The sequence below is a fragment of the Uloborus diversus genome, chromosome 7 (assembly GCF_026930045.1).
Source record: "Uloborus diversus isolate 005 chromosome 7, Udiv.v.3.1, whole genome shotgun sequence".
Taxonomy (NCBI): Eukaryota; Metazoa; Arthropoda; class Arachnida; order Araneae; family Uloboridae; genus Uloborus; species Uloborus diversus.
Window position 1 is genome coordinate 4,746,114 of NC_072737.1, and position 21,827 is coordinate 4,767,940.

Genomic DNA, 21,827 nt, shown 5'->3' on the forward strand with positions numbered 1-21,827 from the left:
GTAATTGATTTTTATACCTGAATTAATTGCGAATTCTCAGGAAAGTTTAAAATTACCACTGATGCGGAGTAGGGTGGTTCAAAAAACCTTTTTCTCAGCTAGAGTCCAGGACCCCCCCCCCCCCTTTTTTTTTTTTTTTTTTTTTGAGCCTTACTAATAGTATTATGCTGTAAAAGTTTTAGCTTCTTACTCAAATTTTATAATATGTGGCATTGTTTTTTCAGTTCAATGTACTTTTTTTATCCCCCCCCCCTTATTGATGAAGTTTGGGGGAGGGGGTTGAGCACCGTCTTTCAGTTGAAATTCTTCCAGTATATTGCTATCCACAAGTCTAAAAATATTGAGGGGTGTCCTGTCATCTAGGTCAGGGCTTCGCAACCGGTGTGCCGCGGCACACTGGTGCGCCGTGACAAGGAACCCGGTGTGCCGCGGTATTTTCGTAGTTGTATAAAAAGAAAGAGCCTTGATGTATTTTATTTCAACCTTACGACCGAATAGCGTTTGTATCGTTCTGTAACTTCTCAATTCACCCTGTCGGTCATGTGCAATAAGACATACCCAAGAATCAAAGAGGCGGGATTTTCTGCCCCACCTCTTTTAAACTTTTCACGATCCTATTATTTTCAGTTTGCGAAAACGGATTCTAATTTCCACGAAATGCACTAATTATGCAGAAGTTTTTCTAAATTTTTCACAAACGGGAATATCGCCGCCTCCTCCAGTCAGAGATCGTGCCCTCCCCGCCCAGAATTTTAGCCCAAGCTTTAACTTTTGTTTTCCTCTTTTCCAGTTCCGATTCTAATTTCATTTTATCGTAGTTTCTCAAAGTTCGATTCTGAGACTTAACAAACTGGAAATTAAAACCATAAACTGTTAACTCCATCGTGAAGCTCTCATGGCAAAGAACTTACCAGATGAGCTGAAGTCGTGAAAATCGTGAATTTCATAAGATCGAGGCCGCTTAATTCTCGCCTTTTCGCCGTATACTCTGTGAAGAACTGGGGCAGATCACAACTCCCTACTTCTTCATACAGAGATTCGCTAGCTTTCATGTGGTAAGGTACTATCAAGAATTTTCGAATTGAGGGACCCCATTTTTTGATTTTAAAAAACGAAATGCAGTACAGCAGTTTGTTGCAAGACAACTATTGGCTGGCAAAACTAACGTACATGGCTGACATTTTTGAACACCTTAACGAATTGAATCGGAAAATGTAAAGACAAGGAGAGAATTTGGGTTACATGTATGAGCGAGCTAAACGGGTTCAAATCAAAAATTCAGCTGTGGAGAGAAGAAGTAGATCGTGGCTCATTGGACATGTTCAAACAGACCGTCAACGTGGTATGTGAAGGAAATTGCATGGCAGAAAAGCTACTGAATGTGGTAGCGGATCATTTAGTCATACTTCAGAACAAGTTTAAGCACTATTTCAAGAATACTGACATAGAACGGTATGACTGGATTCGCGATCCATTCTCTTTATCTGCCGATGCATCAGTTAAAGACTTTTCTTTGAAGCCGCGAGAAGAATTTATGGACCTTAAGAGCGACCGTACTCAATGTTGAGCGAAGTGCCGCTCTGAACGAATTTTGGTTGCTGGTTATAAATGAGTATGTCACCATCTCTTTTCTTGCTATTGATGTGCTGCTACCATTTTCAACTACATATCTTTGCGAACTCAGCTTCTCAGCCCTCACACTTATAAAAAAACAGCAAGAAATCATCTCTAAGCCTGGAACCAGAACTTCATGTAGCTCTTTCCAGGATAGAGCCGAACATCAAACGTCTTTACTCCTCAAGGTAGGCTGAAGTGTCTTATTAGCGTCAAACGGAAGTTATAGGTGCTTGCTTCGTTTTTGAAACATTATTTGATAAATCGTTTAATTGCAGTGTGCACACTTTAAGGACATGCTTGATGGAAATGCTTTGAAACATATGAAGCATAATTTTCTTTAAAGTCTGATATAGGTAGTTTTGTTGTTCATTATCAACCTCAATACATTTGAAGTATTTCTACTTTCTGAATAAATTAAAATACACTACGTTAGTTATAATTGTTTTATTTATATTAAAAAAGCCCCCCCCCCCGTCTTTCTACCAGTGAATGATAAAAACATTTTTATATTACCATTACGAAGTTAGGTTCAGTGTGCCCCGTTGATCTAGAAATTTCTTAAGTGTGCCGCAAAGTAAAAAAGGTTGAGAAGCACTGATCTAGGTGAACCTTTTTTTTATGTGTATTTTTGAAAAACCCTAATGCAGAGTGTGTCAACGCAGTCCACTAATAGTATGTTGTATTTACACTTTACATTTTCAATTATTGTTGTCATAAGGCAAGTATTTGCAGCAGTCATTAAGAGTACATTGCAGAAATTTTAAATCTACTTCTGATTCTACATCTTCAGATTTTGCAGATTTCAGCAAAATTTGAGAATATTTGCTGAAATTCTGCAGAATTACTCAGTTATTGAAACTTCAAATCGTGACAACCCTATTATTTGACCACTTTTGCGTCGACGATCTTATACTTTTAAAATCAGGTAAACGGCAGTATCTGCAGAAAGGAGTTTTCGAAATATTTGAAGAAAGGCGCTTTCGATTCAATTATAATAGGAAAATTTTGGAATTATAAGTTTTTTTTTCGCGCTTTTTTTCAGCGGAAACAAAATAAGCAAGCTTGTACAATAAAGCTAACGTACAATAGGGTAAGGTCACAGTGGCGGATCTAGCCGATCAATTTGGGAGGGGCCGTCCACAAATTTTGAACAAACTCTCGAGAAACATTATTAAAATGAATGATACTAAAGGGAGAGTGAGGGTGTTTGGAATCCCCCCTTCCTTAATATGTTACCTTAGACGCTCTAAAAATCTAATTTTAAGCTATTTTTGCACATATTAGAGAAAGCGATGGAGGATTTGTGAGCACTCCCTCCGAAAAATTTCGAAATTAAAGCCATAAATACGCAAATTTAAGCTCTCGTTGGTCTCGTGAGCAATAGGTGACTCGGAGGACAACAGCATTTAGAGAACGTCCAAGTGTCTAAAGTTGGGATCTAGATATGATGTAAACGAAGGAGTAAAATTTTGGAAATAATAGTTCTTTTTCTAGGAGAGAGATATAATTTCTCTCCCAATTAAGGCCTTAATTTTCTTTTAATGTAAAAAACATGTGTTAAATTTTGTTATTTTCTCATAATATTTTCGTTTTTTTTTTTCTTAAAAAAAATCCTACTATCACAAGGCTTTGGGAGGGGCCATGGCCCCCATGGCCCCCTTCTAGATCCGCCCCTGTAAAGGTCACCAGAAACAGACAAGGGTCCGGTGACAGACATTCATGAGCGAGTAAAACTAATGTTGTAGCCCATGAATACGGTGCAGTCATCTAGTGTTATCAGAGTGAATTTTATGAGCCAGTTGGTATTTTCAAGGCAGTGGTGGAAGGTTATGAACAGCTACCACAAGGTCAGTACAGGTACAAGGTCAGTACTTCCACAAGGTTCATGTTCATTTGAATTTAATACGACTTTAGTTCTGGAAAAATTTTTTTGTAAATTTTGAAGAGAAGAGGGAATTTTGTTTATTAATCATCCTTTCATCATCCTGTCTGTTACTCATCCTTCTAGAGACTGTCTGTTCCTGGGTATGATCAGATTTTCGGTGTCTGTTACTGGGGGGTCAGACCTTTTTTCAAAATAGCAAATAAAAATAGAATTACCCGATTCAGAGGTTCCAGAAGCAGCGAAATGTTAGATGAGATGTAATTGCACGAGAAAAAAATAGTTTAAAAAGTCTAAATACATCAAATTGCTCATAAAATTGAGTTAACCCGAGAGCGATGTTTTAAGCATGTCTACCACTGGTGCCGTTACCCTCCTAGATGATAAAAACGCAAAAAAAAAAAAAAAAAAAAAAAAAAATGAAAAACGAAAACTTTGCAGTTATTGCTCTTTACCTGCCCACGGCAGTATGCCATCGTATTTCTAACATTTTTGTCTACACTGTTGGAGAAAACTCGATGAATGAAGATCAGATTACGTCAGATCTGAGACCACCCTTTCTAGTGTGAGCGGTCCAGGAACTGCAAAAATGCCTACAAGCGTTTGTAATATCAGGGCAGCTTGAATGGGGTGGTTTTCTTCAGTCAAAAGTACTACTTTTAATCATTGAAATTGATAGAATGAGCAAAAAATATAACATGGACCCAAGAAATACTTTCATTCTCCCAACAGTTATTTTTTAATTAATTGTTTAAAATGTCCGATTTTTCAAACAAGGCGTGGTCTGGATGACGTCACAAATGATGCACTTTGCCGCATCTTTCTACAGCGTTTCCACGTTATGATAATCAAGCAGCGAATTAAACATTGCGCTCTACGCTTGCTATCAACCCTATCGTTGCCAATACACGTGAGTAAAGATGCGAATTAAATATTTTGCTGTGTGAAAATGGCAACCCTGAATGGCATTTCATCATTTGTGATGTCATCGGCAGAAGCCGTAAACAATGAAAGCGCTCCGTTTTAAGTTTTTTTTTAATATTAAACTTAAACAAATTTTTTTAAATGGTCAAATCCTATGTTCTTAAGCATGCTCTTTCAGAAAAAAAATACTTTTAAAATTTTGGAAACGAATTGCTGAAATTAAGCGGGGACGTTTCTCTAAATAAACAAACTTTTAGAAAATCATTCAATCCTATCTATTTTAAAAGAAAATAGAAATTTGAAGTAAACTGGTAATCGTGCAAGAAAAAAAACTTAAACACAGACACTGCAGTGTCTCATGCCATAGCAGCAACTTTACCTGTTTGAGAGCTTCATATTGGGAGTCCGATAAATACACTGCCGAGTCTTCCATGGAAATGTGCTATCAACACAAAACTGTAAAGAAAAAAAAGTATAATTGTTATTTTTTATGTTGAATGAATCAGCCACAATTTATTCAACGTATTAGAGATCAGTACCTGGACGACCGAGCCTCGCTCGGCTTTAAAAGAATTATTTTTTGTCAACTCGTGTTTTTTAAGGTTCAACACTTTTCCAAATATACTTAAAAAGCTTCACGTTAACGAAATGTTAAGCACTCGACCTTCTTATAACACTAAAGTACCAAACAAAGAAGATTCTGAATGTAATTAAATCAACATTTTGCTTTAAACTATCTGTTACATTTGTTTCCACTATACAATTTTCTTGTCAGTAATTTTGACCTTAGTTTTGCTATGGTGAAATCGATTTTTAACCGAATACTTCCTTTCATACTATGATGCGCTTCACGATTTTATCCCAATCGAGATTTTTTTTTTTTTTTTTTGAATAAGTACTTGTAGTTTTTACCACAAACCATTCCTACAAATGATAACAACTGACTTAACAAAACATAAACAATCTCAAGACATACGCTTCTTCGAAATAAAATTTAGATGCGTGATGTAAAAAACATGCTAAACTTTTCGAAGTGTAAAAAGAAAATAAATAAATAAAATAAAATAGGATGGTCAAGCAATAGTTTCACTTAAAAAAGAAAAAAGCCTTACATCGACTTACATAATGCTTTTGAATTTGTTTCAGCCAAGTATGATTGAAATTAGCCAAAGTGGCCAATATCAGCCAAGCCTGGCAACCCTAAGCAAGAATAAAATTTTAAAGCGAGAAGAGACAAATTTTCATTGTTATGGTTGCAAATCGTCTGCCTGATGCGTCAATTCAGAGTTTACTTCAAGGCTTAACTCAATTTGACTTTATATTAAAAAACTGTTTTTTGTAAAAAATCGCGTTTTTACAGAAAAAAACACTGATGTAGATGAACTTAGAATGCAAAACTACAATTAAATCCAAAATTTCATCCAAATCGTTAGAGCCGTTTTCGAGATACGAAATATATACATACCCACAAGAATTGCTTGTTTAAAGATATAAGATAAATAAACAAACACATGTGTAAATATAATGAAAGGAAAGTGAACAACGTGTTACTGCACAAAATTAGTAGCTTAAGGTTATCGCGATTTAAAACTTTAAGTTTGAGTAATTCAACAGATTTTCTGCAAGTATCTTTGAATTAAAGAAGACATTTTGCAGATATCTGTAAAGCCTTTGTAGACTTGCATGCGGATAACAAGTGGAAGAAATTTAAGACAACTGATAAGAAGCCCCCCAAGCTTTTTTTTCTATTACAGTAAAATTAAGTGTTTAGTCAATTACTTTATTTACTTGCCATCCAAAGATTTTTTTTTTACTTTTTGGTACATTTTGCTACTAAAGCGTGTTTTTTTTTTTAGTTTTTTAAACTATTATTTTATCTATTTCTTTTTCGCATCCTTGTGTGAGTCCCCATTCGTCGTCTGCTAAATGTAAGTATTTTTATCCACAGATAAATTGATTATAGAATATTGCATTGTCATCGGGTCTGAGGTTGCATTCCAAATTTTAAAAGAATCCGATCACAATAAATGGGCGAAAATTGAGCTGCAAGATTATAAATTTAATTTCGGTGTAGATTAGAACGCACGCCCGATGATTCCCGGGGGTGGACGTCAGCGAAGACCCGCGCCTTAGACCGCTCGGCCACGAACGATCGATCATAAAGTGGTGGAATGTAAGCCACTAGCTCTTAGTCCAAAGGAGAGCTACGAACATACAAGTGAAGCTAATAAAAGCGGGTTAAAATCTGCAGAAAGTTGGCAGATTCCAGCAAAATTCGTGAATTGTGAGGAATCTCGACGAAGGTAGGTTTTCTTAGTCGTATTTGAGACTATGAAGTGTGACAGTTTGTCACAAGAAATAGGGATACAAATGACAAACTCCTTCTTGGTGCCCCTTTAAAACTGGTCATTATGTTCGAAGCGTGGACACGAGCGAATGCAGAAAAGACCAATTGCCTCTATATTTGAAAACCAACATATAGTTCAGTTAACTAAGAAATTTCGAAAAACCTTAATGAAAACGTAATTTTACTTTTGAAAAAAAGTTTTTGTCCCATTTTCTTGTTTAAGAAGTTAGCGGCCAGACTTCAAATAACACCAATTCACTTTTTATGTACTTGTTTGTCAATGTATCGATCAACTTCACAATAGTTATCACAGCAAGAAAAACACTAAGTATTTAATTTGGTGTTTGTCTTGCTTATTTATTTTTATTTTGCCATTATGTGTCTTTGTTCTTTCATTAATCATATTTCAGTACACGATTCTGTTTTTCTAAATTTAAAACTTCGTTTATTTTTTTTATCAACAATTTCTTTCGAAGCTCTAAAGTTTTACGTCGTTTATTCAATAATTTATTACTAGTACCATTTTTCGACATTCTGTATATGTTTAAGAAATAATTGCTTGGTGCAGCATACTCTTTTTCAAGGCTCTTTCGTCATCTAACCAACTAATCTCCTTAGTTTTTTTACTATTGTTTGGTGCAGTTTCGTATCTTAAGACTCTTGCGCCACACGAAACCCAATAGAACCAACCAACCAATAGCTCTAAGTTTTGTGTTGATAATTTTATGTTGGCAATATTTAACGCACAATGCTACTATGATTTGTGAAGAGTTCTTGTATTAGTGCAGAAAACCAAAAAAATAAACTAAGTGATTTTCAAATTGCACGGATAATTAAATTGCCGGATAATCCGCATACGAATAATCAAGATTCATTATAAATATCACCTTCCTTCCAGAATCCTATAAATTAAGTGAAACGCAGTATGTAAGTGATGACACAGTGTTTTGCAACATATTTAAACCTCCTCCTTCTTCGTCACTATGTATCACACTTCACTCACCCTCTCGTCTAGTCACATGTTACACAAAATCGTCGCCTCAAAGCAAAAGTAAGACATCTAATCCCAGGAACATAACACTAAGATATCCTACTGTTGCTCTGAGGCGACGATATTACATGAACATATTGTTAAAAAAATGTTTTTATTACATCTATCTACTTCTTGATACTCCCTCCCCAGGGAAGTCCAAATCGTCGCCTCAGAGCAACAGTAAGACATCTAATCTCAGGAATATAACACTAAGATATCCTACTGTTGCTCTGAGGCGACGATATTACATGAACATATTGTTACAAAAAATGTTTTTATTACAACCAAAATGTATGCCGCTTCCCTTCTTGATACTCCCTCCCCAGGGAAGCCCAAATCGTCGCCTCAAAGCAACAGTAAGACATCTAATCCCAGGAATATAACACTAAGATATCCTACTGTTGCTCTGAAGCGATGATATTAGATGGACATATTTTTAAAAAAATGTTTTTATTACAACCAAAATGTGTGACGTTTCCCTTCTTGTTACTCCCTCCGCAGGGGAGGCCAAATCGTCGCCTCATAGCAACAGTAAGACATCTGATTCCAGGAATATAATACTAAGATATCCTAATGTTGCTCTGAGGCGACGATATTACATGAATATATTGTTACAAAAAAATGTTTTTATTACAATCAAAATGTGTGACGTTTCCCTTCTTGTTACTCCCTCCGCAGGGGAGGCCAAATCGTCGCCTCATAGCAACAGTAAGACATCCAATTCCAGGAATATAATACTAAGATATCCTAATGTTGCTCTGAGGCAACGATATTGCATGAACATATTGTTACAAAAATTGTTTTTATTACAACCAAAATGTGTGACATTTCCTCTCTTGGTACCACCTCCCCAGGGGAGCCCAAAACCAAAAACTTTAGGTGGGCGGAAAATGACGAATGGAAGCCCAAATTTGGCCGGCTGATAAAATACGAGTAAGCACACAGAAGTGCATCTTCTGAAAACGGACATTCCGGTGCTTAAAAAGAGCAATATTGCAATGGGGTTGTTTCCTTCCATCAAAAGTAGTACTTTTAGTCACTGAAATTGATAGAATAAGCAAAAAAAAAATAATAACATGGACCCAGAGAATACTTTCAATTTCCCAACAGCTATTTTTTAATTAATTTTTTTATATGTCTGATTTTTCAAACAAGGCGTGGTCTTGATGACGTCACAAATGATGCTCTTTGGCGCATATATCTACCACGTTTGCACGTTATGATAATCAAGAAGCGAATTAAAATTGCTCTCGACGCTTGCTATCAACCCTATCGTTGCCAATACACGTGAGTAAAGATGCGAATTAAATATTTTGCTCTGTGAATGGCAACACTGAATGGCATTTCATCATTTGTGATGTCATCGGCAGAAGCATAAACAATGAAAGCTCGCCGATTTAAGTAATTTTTTTTAAATATTAAACTTAAACAAATTATTTAAAAAAATGGACAGATCTTAGGTTTTTAAGCATGCGCTTTCAGAAAAAAATACTTTTAAAATTTTGGAAACGACCCCATTATATCCTCAAATTGACGAATCGTCAGAGACGATTAGCAAAAATAAGAAAAAATTTTAGCTATTTCATAGAGAATTCCTGTGACCTCCTATCGGGGTGCCCCTACCCTTCCTTCCCTTTGTCACAAACTATCACAATTTCTCAAAACTCCCTAACCCTCTCAAAGAGAGATACTATGTGTAGAAGACTGTGAAATATGAACAGAAATACGGCAACTTGTTGTACAAAAGCATCCAATTTGAAAGTCATCTTTACTAATAATAAAGCTGAAAGTCTCTCTGTCTGGATGTCTGGATATCCGGAGGATGTCTGTAGGATGTCTGGATATCTGTGACGCGCATAGCGCCTAGACCGTTCGCCCGATTTTCATGAAATTTGTCACAAAGTTAGTTTGTAGCACGGGAGTGTGCACCTCGAAGCGATTTTTCGAAAATTCGATGTGGTTCTTTTTCTATTCCAATTTTAAGAACAAAACTATCATAAGATTTACGAGTAAATTACGAAATTATCATAACTTGGAAGCGTAACATGGGCACAAGCCAATTGGCGAGAAAATTCACCATACATTATTTGTAAATATACAGGCGAACCAAAAGACCTTTTAATTTTTCTATTACGGGCAAAGCCGTGCGGGTACCACTAGTTAGAAATAAATCCAGTATCTTTACTAATAATAAAGCTGAAAGTCTGTGTCTCTGGATGTCTGTATGTCTGTTACGCGCATAGCTCTTAGACCTTTCGGCCGTAGCAACTTACCATAACATGGACGAGCGAATTACCAAATTTTCAAAACGTGAAACCGTCACATGGGCGACCAAATGAATACAGCAAATTGGCGAGAAATTCATCCATTATTTGTAAATATACAGGCGAACCAAATGACCTTTTAATTTTCTACTACGGGCAAAGCCGTGCGGATACCGCTAGTAACAAATAAAAGTTTCAACAACCCACAAACTGACTGATATAGAAAGTCGAAATCAGTAATAACAAACTTTGTCGTACAATTTGCAAAATAATTTCTTATGAACGTACTGAAGATAGGAATCTTAAAAAATGTAGATTATATCTTTTCCATTTCGAAAATCATGACCCTACAGGGCTGCTTGCAATTCTTTTGTTTTTCGCGGGAAGCTGCTGTTTACCGCGGTGAAAATCGCAGCGATTCATCCCCCATTTGGTAATACAGTAAAACCTCGTTAAGTCGTCCCTCAAGGGACAAAATATTTTTGACCACTTATGCGGAGTGACTACTTATGTGGAGTGGGAAATTAAGGAAGAAAAAAAAAAAGCCTTACAAATGCTCATGAATAGCAGTAGAATTCTGTGAGAAAACAATAGCTTATGTAATCAATGTCTATAAATTAGTGCAATAATTAACTAGTATGTTGTGGCCATCACGAAACTTTCTTCTATATTTTTCTTTTTTTTCTGATCCCTCCCCATGCTTGACGAGGAAGCAATATTCCCAACAAAAACAAAATTACACATGCAAAAACTTGACGACCATCCCAATGTCTGAATTATTACAAGAGCAAAGCAAAGAGCGAAAATTGAAAGTTATTTTAAAAGCCTTACTTGAATTAATTACAAATATTTTATTTGTTAACGAACATAAGATGGCAACAGTTAAAAATTTTAAATCATTGAGATAATATTTCCGATCATTTCCAATAATTAAAATCACGAGAAATACGCAGACGACAATCTATTACGATTTATCTTTCTCATTGTTGCATTAATAAAGCTAATTTTATTCGAAAAAAAAAACCAACACCTTGGAGCGATTGGTGTCAAAATTGAACCGAAGCCTGTTTACATATGGATTCACATATATTCCAAATTTCAACCAGAACGTAGCATTACTTCTTGAGATAGGGCACTCACAATGGAAAAAAAGAACGGGCGATTGCGCTACCCGCTTTTTAGCTGTTGACACCAAAATAAAATCAGCTCTTATACCCACTAAGGGCTACCAGCCGATAAATTTTTTTTTCATTCCGTTCATTATTTCTTGAGAAACAGCAGTCACAATTAACGACAAAAAACGTTCTATAGCTCAACCCCCGTTTGAGTTATTGGCACCAAAATTGAATCAGCACCTGTTCCTGTTACTGGCAACATATGGACCAAATTTTGTTTGATTCCGCCCGTTACTTCCTGAGGAATAGCAATCACGCGTAACTCAAAAAACGTCCCATTGCTCCACCCCCCCTGGAGGAATTCGCGCCAAAAACCAATGGGCACAAGTTCACATAGGGGCACATATGTGTACCAAATTTCGTTCGATTTCATGCGGTAGTTTTTGCTGTAGAGCGGCCACAAAAAACTGCTCACACACAGACGTGACACACACACATACACACACACACATATACACACATACACACACATACACACACACAGACAGACAGACATTTTCCAAAAATAGTCGAAATGGACTCAGCGCACCTCAAAACGTTCGAATCCGTCAAAATTCGAAATTCGAAAATTTGCACGAATCCAATACTTTCTTCTATATATTAGATATAGAAGAAAGTAAAAAGGGGGGAAATACTAATGATAGTTACTTTGTTTTATTTTCTCTTACTTATACATTACTAAATAATAACAACAACTTATTTTAACTTAATGTAATTACATTTTTACAATCGTTTAATGTTGACTGATGAAGTTGTTGCTTACGGAAAAGAACGATCTCTTCTAACATACATCAAGCTTTAAATTCTGTGTTTGTAGTTCCTTGAACGGATGTTAAATACTGACTAACTTTCTCCAAGTATTAGATTTTGTATGTCTTGTTGAAAGGAGTTTGATTCATACTCTTGGCACTCGGCAGAGTCACAGCAAGAAGTATGCTTTGAATGACCAGAACCGAAGATCGAGATTTCAAGGAAAAATGACTATCAAACAGCCTTTCAACTAAGTCCGACACTATTTTCTAAGATCCGATAAGGAAAAGGAATTTTAGAAAACAATTTTTGAGTGACTAGTTAACCGGGTAAAATTAAATTTGGTGACCAGTAAAGGAGGATCATTTTACATTACTGTGAATGAGACCTTTTCGGGACCAAAGAAAAATGACCACGTAAACGGAGAGACTACTTAACCGGTCGACTACTTACTGAGGTTTCACTTAGCGAATCACCATTCCGACTGTTATTCTATTTAGTTCCTCAGAAAAAAAAAAAAAAAAGATCACATGAGTTACGGTTATGAGGAAAATGGAATTTTAAGATGGCAAAACTGGAAACTTGTTTTGAGAATTGCAGCATATAAAGAAAGAAAATGTATTTTGTAATAGAACTTGCGTTGAAACGTTATTTTTAATGTTTGGCAGTACATTTGTACCTAAAGAAGTACAAATCTTTCAATTAAAATAAACATTAAAAAATAACAAAAAACATCCAAATGCATTTCTTTAAATTGTTTTAAACTCTTTATTGTAGGTTAAAAAAGGGGGCTCGGATGTTATTAATAAATATTCTTTAGAAAAATAAATGAATGAATAAAAAAAGTCTTCTTAAACAAATCATTTTCCTCAAAAATAAAATCGTCAGCACAACTGTTTCTTTCTGGTAAAAATTAAAGCACTCCGAATTTACTTTTATTTCCCGTTGCCAAAAATAGAAATCTTTGAAACTTTAGAAAGAAAATAAGAATAATTCATCTTGACGATCAATATTTCACATTAAAAACAAGGTTTCGGAGTTGGCGTCGGACTGATTTTGGAGAAAAGGAGTCGGAGTGGAGAGTCGACAAAACTCCTAGGGTTAGAGTCGGAGTCTGTCATTTCTCCTTCGAGTCTGCATTTCAGTAATGGCTGCGGAGTCATAGTTGGTGAGACAGGCAACCAACCGACACCCATTTTCCCCTTCTCAACACCCTACTTCCCATTTTTTTAATTTTTTCGATATGTATTTAATTATTTCCCTTTATTTTTTATTTTATTTATTTATTTATTTTTGTACTTTGCGATACTTTTACGACCCACTAAGCAAACTTTCATGTGTTTATTCATTATTTTATTATTTTAACAGAAAAGTTGACTGAAATTTTTTTTTTAATTCTAAAGAATATTTCTATAAGCTTGCTTCGGACTCAAACGTTTTATATAAAGTAAGTGTATGAATTCTTGATTACAACACTCAAAAATTGCAGTTGATCTCAATATCTTTACATTTAGGCAAATTCTCAAACAGTCCGTAAGATTTAAATTAAATATTGAGAAAAGAAAATATGTAAGAATTTGTAGTAAAAACTATTCGTATAAAAACGCCTAGGTAAGACCAGTCTATCTGGATGAGGGGAGGAAAGTAAAAATTTGATGCGCGTTGCTCCGCAGATTTTTAATGTGACCAATAGATGCGTACATTTCCGCCTATAAACAGGAAGTTTGGCTTTCCACCTAATAGGTGGTCAAACTAGTTATTTTATGAATTTTTTGACTCTTTCCTGCACAGTGTGGATCCATAAGAATGATGATGACGTGGGTCGACACCCGTGGCATCGATCCTTAAAACCCAAGATGGACTAATGCCGCGATTTAGGGTTACATATTTCGAAAATTTCTTCTTCGACTGCGCCCTAATATTATAACCCCTACAAAAAGTATCCTACCTTGAAATTCTGGTGAATCTAGAAGATAAAGCTTTCAAATACAGTAAACTCCCGATTATCGGCGGTCGGGTTATCCGCTGCTCGGATTATCCGCGGGTCTTTTCACTATTTTTTTTGGCAGTCATTTAATGCTTTTAAAACTTTTGATCGTGTTATTGTTCGTTTTTAGATTTTACATATGTATATTTTTTACTTCCAATGTTAGCAAATGGAATGTAGCTATGTTTTTAACAAAAATGTAAATGTATGTGTAAGTGTTATTCATATTTTTTAGCTATTGTATACAGTAGTATCGTTTTTACTTCCTTTTACAAAAAAGGAAGTATTGTATTCGCGAAAAAATTTTCACTCAAAAATCGCCCTTCATTTCCATTTTGCTCACCCCCAAATGAATGTTGAGTTTTTTTTTCGATTCGACCACATGCGGAAAAGTGCCTAAGAATGTATAGACACGCGAAATATCCATTTTGACCATCACCGAGGTAATTACAACGACTTTTCTCGTGACGTCTGTATGTATGTGCGTATGTATCTCGCATAACTCAAAAATGGTATGTCCTAGAAAGTTGAAATTTGGTACATAGACTCGTAGTGGGGTCTAGTTGTGCACCTCCCCTTTTGGTTGCTTTCGGATGTTCCTAAGGGGGTCTTTTGCACCTTTTTGGGGGGAAATCATTGTTAATTTCGATGTAAACTCAAGTGGCGTTATAATTTGTCGGACACTTGGCGATATATCGCCTGTCTTTTGGTCGCCAAGTTTTGTCGCCAACTTGGCGACAAATTTGGCGGAGTTTTTTTTTTTTTTTTTTTTTTTTGGTTTCAATTTGGCCATTGTTGGTGATATTTAGAGAATAAATATTGAATCACATTAAAATAGCGAATAATGGGGAAATGACATTAAATTGGAGTAAAAGGAAGTCATGTGATGCACACATCAGCTCGTTTAATTATTATTTTGATTATCCGCGGTTTTCGCTTATCCGCGGTTACCATGCCACCCTATTCCGCGGATAATCGGGAGTTTACTGTATAAAGAAATGTGGTGTCATAGAAGCCCTCAACTCTGCAATTGGGCGATTCCACGGGAAACGGCCATTTTGTCCCGCACGTGACGCCTCGTATATTTCATAAAAAATAATAATTTAAGAATTAAATTAATAATTTAGAGTAATGATAAAATTTTTATAGCTTAACAAATTTCAAACGAATGTGTGAATCCTCGAGGGAAAGATTTCGTCATTACTTTTTTAAATAATTACGTTTTAATGAACCGTCCCGTGGGCCAGGCGGCATATAAACAACCTTTACTTTGCTAAAGACCATGTAAAAATTTGAAGACTGCTGATTGGCGAACACATAAAAACGCGTCAGACATCTCCTTTATAGCTTGTTTTGCGTGCTCTTTTAATGTTTCATTTCGAAATGAGATTTCCTAGACATTTAAAGAGGGAGGGGGGATATTAAAAGCACGACGTGAGGGGGGATATTAAAAGCTCTCAAACGTGAATTCAGAATTTCTGGGGAACGAAATTCGTTCACATGCGTTGGATGGTGAAAAAAACATGACCGATGCATTTGCGTCGACTGACCAATCAGGAGTCCCAAAACAATGACAAGGTCCATGACTGAGTAAAGGTTGCTTATATGCGGCCGGGCGAGACAAAGTGACGACTTTTTCGTGGCATGGTCCAATACATAATTTTTTCCAATATTTTTTTTTTCTATTGCTTCTCAAGAAATGAGATATGTTTCCTTTACAGTGGAACCTTTGCACCCTCAAAATCTACATTTTATTTTAACATTAATACATTAACAGAGAAAAAATATTAACTTATTCATAAGCAAGTTACAAGAGGTTGACTTTGGATGTCCCGCACGTGACGCATGCAAATAAATGAAGTTTTAGAAAACGAAATTGTTTAATAAAAATATAATTGTGTCAGGAGTATCTTTGTATCAAATGCAAAGACTTAAAAAAATTCTTAGCACTGTTTGATTAAAATATTAAGGGATATGACAAAATCTTAATGAAAGCTAAGCGTCTTTTTTTCCCGCACGTAAAGGTAGAATAGTCCAATTGCAAGTACAGAAATGTAATAGGAAAGTGTAGAAAGGAACAAAAATACAATTGCGTGTCTTAGCATGAGCAAAATAACAGTTTAATTCTCATTGTACAGTAAAACCTGATTAATTGACCACCCTTGTAAGTTGACCACCTGTCTAAGTTGACCGCTTTTTTTCAGGCACAGAATTAGATCTATATCATATAATTCAACCTCTATAAGTTGACCACCTGTTTAAGTTGGCGGTCAACTTAGACAGGTGGTCAACTTAGACAGGTTTCACTGTATAATATTCTTCAGTGTGAAACGTTATCCATCAAAAGCTGCTGCGCTCTCGAACCCCAAAGCACTTGCATTTTTCTTTTCTTTTTTTTTTTGGCAACATTCTGCTTTTGTAGTGATGTACAGTAAAACCTGTTAAATTGATCACCTGTCTAAGTTGATTACTATTGTCAGGCACAGAATTAGATCTATATCATATAATTCAACCTCTATCAGTTGATCACCTGTTTAAGTAGACCACTAAAATAGTACACCGTAAGTGGTATACTGGTTTCACTGTATATATTTTCACTTTTTCGAGCAAAGCTATTTGTTTATTTTGCGTTGTCTAATAAAAATTATGAATGTCTTGAAATGTCTTGAAATTTAAAGTGAGTCAAGAGGTAATTACGTTTAAGGCAACAAAATGTTTCGAATTTTAAATACTCAAATCTTTCCAAAAACCTGAAACAAAACAAGCAGCAAAAAACACCCACCGCACCCCCCCAAAACATGCATAAAACATTCCAGTCTGAACACACGCTAGGGAAAATTAACTTAGTATGTAGCTCGAAAATAAATAAATTCTCAAAATAAAAAATTACACTTATCACCAACTCTTTTCCTCATTCAAATTATTCATACTATTAATGAACACGTCAAGCTTACGGTTTTTCTTGAAAGAAAACGAGGTCGAAGAACTTACACCATTCCTTTGTTGAATGACATTTCCTTAAAGTCTCGAATATTTTATTAGTTTTCTTTGTCCTTTTCAAACCATTTTACAAACGCAAGCAAAGCTTATTCATTAAAGAGATATACAAGTTGAGGTAAAGACAAGATAAAGTGCATTTGGTAGTATTTATGTGTGTTGACTCTTCTTACTGAAATAAGCTTACTGGTTTATGAAACCCCGTTATCTTAAAACCCGCTTTGGCTCACGATTGTTACAAGGGAGGAAATAGTTGAAAATTAAAAGTTACAGTAAAACGCCAAAATTTGCGTTTCTCAAGGGACTGAGTAAAAAAAAAAACGTAAAATACTTGAAATGCATAGAAAGCAAAAATCAAATAGAAAAAAATGAAGGTTGTAAAAATTACTCTTTTGATAGGTAGAATACCCATACTTTAAGAATGGAACATTATTATACATACCATTTTAGATCATTTTAACATACAGTCAATTCGTGATAACTCGACGACCGATAACTCGAACATTACTATAACTCGACATTACTATAACCCCTTTGTTTTTAATTCCATGATAATTATTTTCAATATCTCGAAGTTAACTTTCTTTAACTCGAAGTTGATTCCAAGATGACTCGAAATTTATTTTGAAAGAACGGGAAAAAATAGAAACAAGTGACTATGAGACAAAAATTAGTTTACCTTCACTTGCAATTCCTGCACAGTAGACCTCTAAAGCACCTGTTGAGACAATGTGCGATAAAGGAATTACACGTGCGGAAATGAGTTAGCTTGTTTTCTTTTGTTGTACTGTACTGTTAACACTTTGACATGTTGCTAGACTACGAATTTTCTTTTAAGCTGTCAAGTCAACTGATAGTACCTTTATTCAAAGGCTGACCTAAGTTAAGATGCGTTCCCCTTCATTCTTTGATTCGATCATTTAACGATAAGTTCCTGAAAGACTGAGTGAGTTTTCTTTAATATTAAAGATGTATAAGCAAGTACTCTGTCAATGACATTAAAAGAAAAAGAGTATCTTCCAAAGCGGTAGAATACATGAATCCGAATTTGAAACGAATGAAGATGTACGCCTTTTCTGAAATAGAATCAGCTCTATGCAAGTGGTTCCAGCAGTAGCGAAATCAAAACCACGCTTGATTTTTTTTTCTTTTTTTGTCTCAATATTTTTGATTAAACTGCATCTTGTGCTTAAAACTTTCAATTTCTGTAATTTTCTCGGATATATGTACATATTAATTAAAATATTCGATGTTTTGATATTGAAATGTTGGATACCGAAACTAGCGGTAAGTCAAACTTTCGATAAGTCGAAGTTTTCCGTCGGTCCCTTTAGGTTCGAGTTATTGCAAATTGACTGTATTTAGTTGCTAATCTCCATTTCGGGACACTTTGTATTCACGCAATGAGTAATAAAAAACAAAATAAATTGTATTTTTGTTTCCCCCAACAAAACAACCAACTTATAAACGGTCTCTTTATTTTTTGCTGAAAGCGGTGAAAACAAATTTTTAAAATAATGATTTAGATTTGATTAAGTATTAAGGAAGTTATGGCGTTCCCACAAATAAAAGCACCTTTAAGAAATCATATGGTGATTACATAAATAATTGATTGCATTTTAATTGATTGATTAGATATCGTCAATTCGATACAACTAGCTGTCCCAAGTAGGACTCTTAGGAGTCATTCTTCTTTTAAAACGAGCTGATGTGTGCATCACATGACTTCCTTTTACTCCAATTTAATGTCATTTCCCCATCATTGGCAATTTTAATGTGATTCAATAGTTTACTCTCTAAATATCACCAACAGTGGCCAAATTGAAACCAAATTTAATATTTAAAAAAAGTCGCCCAATTTGTCGCCAAGTTGGCGACAAAACTTGGCGACCAAAAGACTGGCGATATATCGCCAAGTAACCGACAAATTATAACACCACTTGAGTTTACATCGAAATTAACAATGATTTCCCCCCAAAAATGGAGCAAAAGACCCCCTTAGAAACATCCGAATGCAACCAAAAAGGAAGGTGCACAACTAGGCCCCACTAGGAGTGTACTTACCAAATTTCAAGTTTCTAGGACATACCGTTTTTGAGTTATGCGAGATACACACATACATACGTACATACGGACGGCACGAGAAAATTCGTTGTAATTAACTTGGGGGTCGTCAAAATGGATATTTCGGGTGTCTGTAGGTTCCTAGGCATATATCCACGTGTGGTCGGGTCGAAAAAAAAAACTTAACATTCATTCGGGGGTGAGAAAAATGGTAATTTAAGGTCGATTTTTGAGTGAAAATTTTTTCGCGAATACAATACTTCCTTTTTTGTAAAAGGAAGTAAAAATTTTTACCAGACGGAACTATGTTGACAATTTTTGTCTTTTTAAATTTTACAAACTTTTTAACATTCATTGTTATGATGTAGATATTTTTAACTTGTCATTTTACAATTTTAAGTCTTTATGTTTTAATAATTTAAATGCATAGTTTGTTTTAATTGCTTTTTTATATTATTGTTGCCACTGTAACTGGAATCTTTCTGTAGTGTTCAATGCTTTTAATAAATAAATAAATAATTGCAAGCATGCTTAAAATCATAATATTTTTAAAACCTTGAAAGGATAAATTCATGTAATAATGTTTACTTTTATTCACAAAATCATTGCAACAAATAAGCGTGAGTAGGAAATCATTCACGGATAGGGGCAACCATTAAGGGGTCACAATATCTTTCAAGCAAATTCTTTTAATTTATATAAATTTTATATTTCTTTGTAACCATAACGTTGAGCATACTTCTTTCGTAATGAATAATTTATTTTCAAAATTTAAAAATATTGCCTACTTTTTTTGAAAATTCAAAAAATTGAGGAAAATTTCAACTTTTAAAATTTCTAAGGATTTTTTATTTTTGCACTAATTTAAAAAAACGTTTTTTGCAAAACGATCACTATAATCATCTCTAAAAATCTGTGCATTCATTTGCTTATGAGTTCATTAGAAAATTTTCTGTGGTTAATTATGTACAAAATCGAAGTTTTTTTGTAAAAAAAATGGTTTTTAAAGGTTTAACATGCTCTAAACATTAGAGTCATTTATAAAATGCTTATCCAGTGCAAAATTTTGTCAAATATGTTATCCCAATTGCAAAAAAGTATTACTTTAAAGCTGTATCTTTAATAGAAAAAAACCTTAGGGATTCTAATGACATGAAAAAACAAAAAAAACATCATCGAGAAAAAGCAATTTAAAGTTTTTCTTTTGCATGAGAACAAATAGCGAGCATGGCCTAAAACCACTCATAACTTTTTGAATATGTGAACTAGAGCATTGAAACTTTTCCCCTGTGTTCAGAATAGTTTTTTTGTTTTGAAATAAGCAATAAAAAATTTTTTGGTCGTTTCATCATTTTTGAGGTACTATAACCCCTTAAGATAACTTAAAAATCGAAGTTTCAAAAAAAAACAACAAAAATCAGCATGATTTCATTACATTGATTGCTATGGTACTGAGCCCTTCAGCCCCGTTAAATACGAACATGGCAATCCTATTCCCTTAAAATCTCCCCTCCCTCCCCCTCCCCCCAAAAAAAGTTCGAAATAACACCGGATTTATTATGCACAGGAAGTATCAACCGAAAACCTGCCTCAAAAAGAACTTGAACCTTCTTTGCAGTAATGATGCCGATTTGAATTAAAATCTCTGCAAGAATTATTTAGAAAACTTGTTCTTGGATTTTCCATTGGGTCATTTTCAATTGTCTTTCGTTTGAAGGAAAGTTTCACTACCAGATAAGAATCTACATTTAATTGCGTAACCATAGGAATCTGTATTTATGATGTGATTTCAAGGACGTTGACAGTCATTACCTTCTCTTATTTTTCAAATTAAATGAAGAAACATACGTTATTAATGGGGTTGTTTCCTTCAGTCAAAAGTAATACTTTTAGTCACTGAAATTGATAGAATAAGCAAATATAATAGCATGGGCCCAGAAAATACTTGCATTTTCCCAACAGTTATTTTTTTTAATTAATTTTTTTAAATGTCCGATTTTTCAAACAAGGCGTGGTCTTGATGACGTCACAAATCGTGCATTTTGGCGCATCTTTCTAGCGTTTCCAAGTTATGATGATCAAGAAGCGAATTAAATATTGCGCTCTACGCTTGCTATCAACCCTATCGTTGCCAATACACATGAGTCAAGATGCGGATTAAATATTTTGCTCAGTGAAAGGCAACACTGAATGGCATTTCATCATTTGTGATGTCGTGGGCAAAAGCGTTAAACGATGAAAGAGCACCGATTTAAGTAATTTTTTTTAATACTAAACTTAAGCAAATTATTTAAAAAACGGTCAGATCCTATGTTTTTAAACATGCTCTTTCAGAAAAAAATACTTTTAAATTTTTGGAAACTATCCCATTGGAAATAGTTTCCTTTCATTTTTTTATTTAATTGTATTTTTACAAATGTTTTTGTGACTAAATTCTAAAAACATTTCGGATGTTGCCATGCTAATTCTACAGAAATGAAGGTTTACAAAAAATAGTTAACAATAAGTTTTAATATTCTTTGGATATTTTAAATTCTTCTGGATACATTAAACACAAAGTCAATGTTTTAAAAAACATCTGAGCAACAGCGCAGTTGAAACTAGATATGTCACTGAAAAAAAGGGAGGCGGGGGGGAGTTGTGATAAAAATTCATCACCAATTAAAAGAAGTCAAGTCAAAAAAGAAAAAAAAACACTTCAAGTTCTTCATTCGTATATTTTCTTACTGCAGCATTCCCCCCCCCCCCCCGGGGGGTCATGGCGCAGACTGCGCCATTGAAATTTTT

The 21,827-nt window shown here is 34.7% G+C and overlaps 1 protein-coding gene across 1 annotated transcript in view; it reads right to left on the reverse strand.

Annotated features, from left to right (window-relative positions):
• Nucleotides 1-21,827, reverse strand: part of LOC129226191 (SEC14-like protein 3) — a 66,424-nt gene that overhangs the window by 29,842 nt on the left and 14,755 nt on the right. The window contains exon 2 of the mRNA XM_054860790.1: nt 4,803-4,879. Within this exon, the coding sequence (XP_054716765.1) occupies nt 4,803-4,856 (54 nt within the window). The 5' untranslated portion in view covers nt 4,857-4,879. The remainder of the gene's footprint in view (nt 1-4,802; nt 4,880-21,827) is intronic.